General features: G+C 51.7%; 1 protein-coding gene across 2 annotated transcripts in view; it reads right to left on the bottom strand.

The window, feature by feature from the left end:
• The window catches only part of plxnb3 (plexin B3), a 66,406-nt gene that overhangs the window by 38,889 nt on the left and 20,017 nt on the right, over nucleotides 1–7,500 (bottom strand). For both annotated transcript variants that reach the window (XR_005894583.1, XM_041046497.1), the window contains exons 3-4: nucleotides 409–831; nucleotides 1–175 (exon numbers count right to left, since the gene is read on the bottom strand). The exon at nucleotides 1–175 is cut by the window's left edge and continues 549 nt beyond it. Coding sequence is in view for 1 of the 2 variants with exons in the window: in XM_041046497.1 (XP_040902431.1) it covers nucleotides 1–175; nucleotides 409–815 (582 nt within the window). In the remaining variant the exon portion in view is untranslated. The remainder of the gene's footprint in view (nucleotides 176–408; nucleotides 832–7,500) is intronic.

Below are 7,500 nucleotides of genomic sequence, written 5' to 3'. Positions count from 1 at the left end.
GCTGGTGTAGCCTCGACCAACTAGCATCAGACGCAGTATACCGCCCACTTCCTGTTTGTTCTCTATGGTTATTACCACAGCGACGGTGGAGACCCGGGGGTCGTTGGCAGCGACGTACTGAGTGTCAACGGGGTTCGACGTCCGATAGATGAGCTGAGAGATGTTGGACAGACTCCTGTGGACAAGAGAGAAGACCAGACTCAGGGACACCTCCTCACTTAGTTCATGATTTAACTGCTGCCAAAATGAGACTGACAATTCTGATGAATAGGTTCCTCACACACAGTGGGAAGCCTCCGAGGACACCTCCCAGCATGCACTGGGCCACTGAGGTCTAACTGTCCTGTTACTGGTGCTACTGGGTCTTAGGCTCTGGCTGCAGGCCTGACTGACGGGATGAACTCTTACCTTTTATCGCAGATGCCCTGGTACAGTGAACCACAGACGATCAGGCTCCCTGGCTCCACCCCCTGCCCTTCCTCCATCAGCAGCAGTTTGTTGTGGTTGTGAGTGGGCGTGGCCGAGGGGCAGTCCTGTGGGATGATCGGGGGGAGGCAGTCCGGGGAGTCCAAGTGAGGGCCGGTCGTAACATGTGACATCAACTCCAGCTCAGACGTCAGCTGGTACAGGTGGTCGACCCCGCCCACATACAGATGCCCTGTCTCCGGGTTCAGCAGCAGGTGTGAGAGGGGACCGCCTTGTAGCTCCACCCATCGCACAGAGGGGTCAGAGGTCACAATGACATCAGCTGAGAAGGAGGGAGGGGGCAGGAGGAGGAGGAAGAGGATTGATGGGGGGATGGAGGAGGCCAACATGGCAGCTCCTCTTTACCTGTCACAGGTGAGAGAGAGAGCAAGAGCGAGGGAGAGAGAGAGAGAGCGACATTAAAAACAGAAGCAGAAAAAACACTGACAGCTGAGCGTCGGCTCCATGTTGGCGCCATTCATCAGCATCCTGCAGGTGGCTCACCTGTCACCTGGTTATGACAGACGATCAGGCTCCCTGGAGTCTATAACCAGCCACGCCCCCTAACCCCCCCCCCCCCACAGAACGTGGTTTCATCATGAATTCATCTCTGTTCTTTTATTTATTCTGAATTTGTCTATAAAACATTTTAAAAAACAGAGACATTCAGCTGAACGTGCAAACTGCAGAAAGGTTTCATTTCAACCCCCCCAAGGCTCAGAGACCACTGAGCTGTGTCCCCCCCCGAGGCTCAGAGACCACTGAGCTGTGTCCCCCCCGAGGCTCAGAGACCACTGAGCTGTGCCCCCCCCCCCCCCCCCCCCCCCAAGGCTCAGAGACCACTGAGCGGTGTCCCCCCCAAGAAGGAGAAAAATCAGAGCTGAGCCGTGACCGTCTCAGATTCATGGAGGAACATGAATCCATTTCATACCCAGAAATGTGAAATATGAAATATGTAAATACACCTGAGCAGGTGAAGCTGAGCCCTCGGCTCCTCTGAGGCTCCGCTTCTCTCTCAACTTATTAATAAAATATTTTGCTGCTTCACACTTTTCATCTGACGGTCAAACTGTAGTTGCCTGTAGTGATGTCACCATGGCAACACACCCGTATCCATGGCAACACAGTGAAACGACCCAAACCTCCGGTGGGTTGTTTTGTTTTTATGGCAGAAAGACTGCAGTCTTAAACTGGTGTCAAACTGGTTTCACTCTGAAGACAATTTTCAGTCTTCATGTCTTTTGTTCTGTTTTTCCCTTTGTCTTTCCATCCATTCGTCCCGATGTCCTTCCTGCTGTCCAGAGGACAAATCCTTTAGATTTGAATCCACGATCTGATCGTCCTGACGCCGCTGCGGTCATGTGACCTGAATCTGCAGATGTATGTGCTCCTGTCCCAGGGTTCAGTCCTCAGTGTCCCAGGGTTCAGTGCCACAGCAGCTGCTGTTACAGGATCAAACCAGGGAATTACATCACGTTACTCTGTCCCATGTCAGGGCTGCTCACCTCTGACCACACCCAGCAGCACAGCAGGTGTGGTCAGGTAAGGTGACGTCATGCTGTCACCACTAGTTGGCAGCAAACCAGAATATCAGACTGGGACGAGTTACTCTGTGGCACATTTAGGACCAGAGGGGACGTGGTCTTTGCTGTGAGGACTGAGAGGAATGATCTCATCCTGACTCACGTCCTCAAACACGTCTGGTATCAGTCTGTCAGTAATCTCTGTGTAAATGATCGGTCGGTTCATTGATCAGTCGATGATGGAAAATTGATTATTATCATAATTATTTTGATGATTTAGATTTTTTCAGTGTCTTTCTGCTGGAAGCTTGGTGGCAGAGCTCAGACTGCAGGCTGATCACTTTAACTTCAGTTTGCTGAAATGAGCGGTGCGGCCTGTAGGGGGCGCCGCCCGCGGCTCGCTGCCCGTCGCTCTGGTTAATGATGCAGACTCATTAATAAAAGGCTGCGAGGTTTTTACAGTGCATCTCTCTGACACAAAACACCATTCATCTCTCTCTCTCTCTCCTGTAGGAGCCGTGCTCGCTCGACCCTCTCTGCCTCCTGCTGTGTGTTGGTTCAGGCTGAAACTGAACGAACACTCGCTGTTTAACTTGCCCCAGTGCATGCTGGGAAACACCCAGCGAGGCCTCAGGACACACACACACACAAACTTGTACTTCTATCATTGTGAGGACACTCGTTGACATAATGCATTTTCTAGCCCCCAAACAAAACCAGAACCAGAACCAGAAACTGAACCTGAACCTGATTCTGACCTGAACCCTCAAACAGAACTCTGAACACGTGGGGTCCAACAGCTTTTTGTTCCACACAAAGCTGTTGGACCCCATAAGTATAGTGGGCCCCCCCCCTCACCCCCCCCCTCACCCCCCCCCCCCACACACACACACACAGATGCTTCAACATTTCCATGGTAATACTGAACATCCTCACACAGTCTGTCTGTATGGTAATAACTTCCGCCCTCAGCCTGATGGTGTGTGTGTGGGTGTGTGTGTGTGTGTGTGTGTGTGGTGGGGGGGGGGGGGGGGGGGGGGGTTCATCTATAATTCATGTAGCTGAACAGAGAGAGAGAGAGTTGTAGGTTGTCAGAAAGTAAAATGAGAGCGAGTTGAAGTTGGAAAAAAGAAGAGAGAGGTTAGGAGAAGGACAGAGCAGGGACGAGAGCGAGGAGGAGACATGGGGGTGTAGAGATGGGGGGTGTAGAGATGGAGGTGTAGAGATGGGGGTGTAGAGATGGGGTGTAGAGATGGGGGTGTAGAGATGGGGGGTGTAGAGATGGAGGTGTAGAGATGGGGTGTAGAGATGGGGGTGTAGAGATGGGGGGTGTAGAGAGAGCTGGAGGCGACGGAGCGTTAAAGTCAAAAATGAGGAAAGAAATTCATGTTTGATCTGCTGAATACAGAACCTCCCCTCCCCCCGTCTCTCTGTGTTACTGTCCCCCCGTCTCTCTGTCACTGTCCCCCCCGTCTCTCTGTGTTACTGCCCCCCCCCCCCCCCCCCCCCCTTTTGTCTGACTGTTGACAGTATAAAGGTGTTTTTCGTTCAGACTCAAAGGATTAGAAAAATGCCACACCCTGTGTGTGTGTGTGTGTGTGTGAGCTCAGTCAAACACCTGGACAGTGTGATAACAGCTGCTAACATCTGATCATCAGATCTGCTCTGTCCTGTCCTGTTCTTCACTCACTCACTTTTTCTACACTGGAAACATCCATTCATCTGTTCATCCATTCTGAGGAGTTTGGGTGCAGAGTCCAGCTCATCAAACAGGCGGTGGAAACAGAGCTCAGCAAATTTTCAGCAGAGCGAAGCCACCTGCAACATTTAAGGTGGAATGTTTTCTTACGTCACTCAGTATGTGAGCTGATATTGTGAACCAGTCACTCCACCTTTAGTGGGCTCTCCTACAAACATTTCCGTGCTCCTCAGATTTCTCTATGGACGAATCCAGCTCACACGACCTGCAGGATACAGAGGACATCAGCTGAGCAGGCGGTCCACCTGTGAGACCCAGACCACCTCCCAGTGTGGTCTGAGGGATCGGATCTCAAACGTTGTTAGCCTGCAGGGTCATGTGATCAGATTTAAAAGAACTGGCTCTGAGAGAAACCAGGCTCATTGGAAGACAAATGAACAAACAACTGACCTGCTGACAGGTGTGACTTCCTGTCCCCTCACACCTGACTCATACCATGGCAACCGAGAGTCCTGCACTCTCATTGGCTGCCATGTGACAGTTCAGGTTCAACTATAGTCTGAATATTAACCTGCAGGTATCCATAGCAACAGGACTGATCCTCCAGACGCCATTAGCCATTAGCACCTGGAGACCAGGCAAAATACTGAATGAGCCAGTGGAACCACGTGGAAGCTCTCAGGTTCTGAACCTGCTCACAGATCATTGCAGCCTCAAGGACCTCGGTCACCTTCCACCCCCCAGGAGCCCCACCCCACTGAGGACACCTGGAACATCTGCATCCAGCTGTGGTGCTCACTGGAACATCTTCCAGGACTCCTGGAGTCTTGACAGTGGCCTGAAATTTCCTCAAGGACCTGTCCACCGTCCTGAGGGACTCTCAGAGCGGTCTCTGTGTGTAACAGTCCTGGTGTTAGTTCAACACATTCAGGTGTGTTAACCTGCAGGTAACCATGGTAACAGGACTGATGCTGCAGGTGTGTCTGCAGTGAAACATTCAGCAGTTTACTTTGGTAAATGCTGCAGTTTGTACTTCACTCCTCTTTTGTTCCCATCACCTCCTCCCTCCCTCCCTCCCTCCCTCTCTTTTCATTTTCTCATTGGACCTCTCCTCGCTCAACCCCCCCCCCCCCCTCCCCCGTATGTAAATGAGGGACAGGCTGCTTTCAACACATCGAGGTGATGATTACAGGCTGCCTTACCTCAGGCACACACACACACACACTTCCACCCCCATATTATCTCTGTGGTTTGCTGCTGACTCTCACACTCACTCTTCAAAGAGATGACACAATCCTACACACACACACACACAGCTGTGTGTGAGTGTGTGTGTGTGTGTGTGTGTGTGTAGTTAAATTTCCTCTCTTTGTTTCCTCTCCTTCACTCCTTCACTCTGGGGGACTCTTCCTCAGTGTGTGTTCAGTCTGTCCTACTTTCTCTGAGCTGAAGAGCCTCAGATGCAGGTAACTGCAGACTGACCTCAGCCAGGCCCAGGCCCAGGCCCAGGCCCAGGCCCAGGACCAGGACCAGGCCCAGGACCAGGCCCAGGCCCAGGACCAGGCCCAGGACCAGGCCCAGGACCAGGCCCAGGCCCAGGACCAGGCCCAGGACCAGGACCAGGCCCAGGACCAGGCCCAGGACCAGGACCAGGACCAGGACCAGGCCCAGGACCAGGACCAGGCCCAGGCCCAGGCCCAGGCCCAGGCCCAGGACTAGGACCAGGCCCAGGACCAGGCCCAGGACCAGGACCAGGACCAGGCCCAGGACCAGGCCCAGGCCCAGGCCCAGGACCAGGACCAGGACCAGGACAGTGGGGCGGGGCAGAGATCAGCTGTGACGTTCCACAGCTGATCTCTGGTGGATGTCCTCTGATCCCTGAGACTTTTCTCTGAGTCCAGGCCAAAGTTCTGATCCAAAGCAACTTAGGATACGGGCACTCAGACTTTAAGAGACCTGAACAGGTCTGCACTGTCCTCCAGAGTCCAGAGTCCACAGAGGACAGCAGGACTATGAGCTAAAGATACTACAGATACACACACAGTACCTGTGCTGGGCTCGTCCGGACACACACACACACACTCTCTCTCTCTCTCACACACACACACACCTTCACAGCATTTAGGAGACTGAATGGTGCGGGGCTCTGTCCCTCTGTCCCCTGTGTGATGATCTTTATATGAAAGATCCATAAGGTTCCTAAGTAAGAGTTCAGGTTCTGGGATGAAGCAGGTTCCAGGTTGTTGAGGTGTGTCCTGTGTCCTGTGTGCTGTGTCCTGTGTCATGCGTCGTGTGCCGTGTGTCCTTTGTCCTGTGTCCTGTGTGCTGTGTCCTGTGTGCTGTGTCCTGTGTTGGTGGACGTCAGCGTGTGAAGCTGCAGGACTTTGTCTGTCCTCAGCAGATGTCTTTGTCTCAGTGTGAGCTCCTTTGTGCTGCAGCTCTGCTTTGATTCTGGGCTGTTGTGTTCTGATCCGAGCTGAATGGAGCTAATTCTGCTTTTCTCCTCAGACAGATGAACGACGGGTCTGAGGGTTTGAAACGCCGACTGTGTCACATGATCATCGGTTGATGCCAGTTATTGATGACGAGGCGGCGGAGCTGCTATTCCTGCCTCTAATCTGGAATAAATCCCGTTTGTATTGAGAGCACATGTTCTGACAGGAGGATCCGATGAGAATAGGAAGAATCAGAGATTGTCCTCAGTTTGACAGAAGATCAGAATAACGAGCGAACAGCAGCAGATTAACGTCTCTCGGCTCCCTGCAGGAGGAAGCTGCAGCTGCAGCCTGAAAATATCACACATTCTACTTCAAAGCTTTTTGTTCTAAGTGTTCTCCAAACCTGTCAGAGGCTGGAGCCGAGCGACGGAGTGAGAACCTCCGAGCTCCGGCTCCGGTTCTGGTTCTGCTGTTCTGGTTCTGTTCTGAGTGGGTTTGACGAAGCAGAGCTTCTCAGATGCTCGGAGAGTTCAGCTGGAGTTCATGTAGATTTCCTTTTTCATGTACCTGCAGACAGGTGTCATCACACGGCTCTGACACGCTCACACTCAGGCTGCTGCTCTGACTCCAGGTCAGAGGTCAGAGGTCAGGCGGGTTTGTACTTATTGTTGAGGTCAAACCTGAAGCTTCTGTTTTCATTTCTCATCTGTTCATGTGTCACTTTGAGAGTCGTCCAATCAGTGAGGAGCATCTTCACAGCTGAATGGACCAATCACAGCAGTGGAGTTCATATCAGCAAAGCTAACATCAGTCAGACAGGAAACAGAGACCTGCTCAGCATGGACAGACAGGAAACAGATGTCGTCCTTTCAGAGTAAAATCTGTAAACATGAACACACTGAGGTTTTATTCTGTTGCAGCAGTTAAAGCTGAAGCTGCTTCTTCTATAACTTTACCCAGACTTTTATTTTTCCTGTTTCACTGAGCTCTGTGTGTTTACTGTGCTGTATTACTGTTGTTGTTGTTGTTGTTGTTGTTGTTGTTGTTGTACAGTTATGATGTGAAGCTGATTCTCTGCTGCACGTTTCTGCTGCAGCTGCACACGCATCTGAGCCAAAGCTCCACAGACTGAATACTGATCACTGCAACATGAAAGATTAATAAGTACGAGACTTTGATAACACACACACACACACAGAAACACCAGAAACACACACACACACACACACACACACACACAGAAACAGCAGAAACACACACACACACACACACAGAGAAACACACACACACACACAGAAACAGCAGAAACACACACACACACACACACACACAGAAACACACACACACACACACAGAAACACCAGAAACACACACA

This window comes from Toxotes jaculatrix, chromosome 2 (assembly GCF_017976425.1).
Source record: "Toxotes jaculatrix isolate fToxJac2 chromosome 2, fToxJac2.pri, whole genome shotgun sequence".
In the NCBI taxonomy this organism is placed as follows: Eukaryota; Metazoa; Chordata; class Actinopteri; family Toxotidae; genus Toxotes; species Toxotes jaculatrix.
The sequence above is the reverse complement of the archived record's forward strand: the minus strand, read 5'-3'. Positions and strand labels throughout refer to the sequence as shown.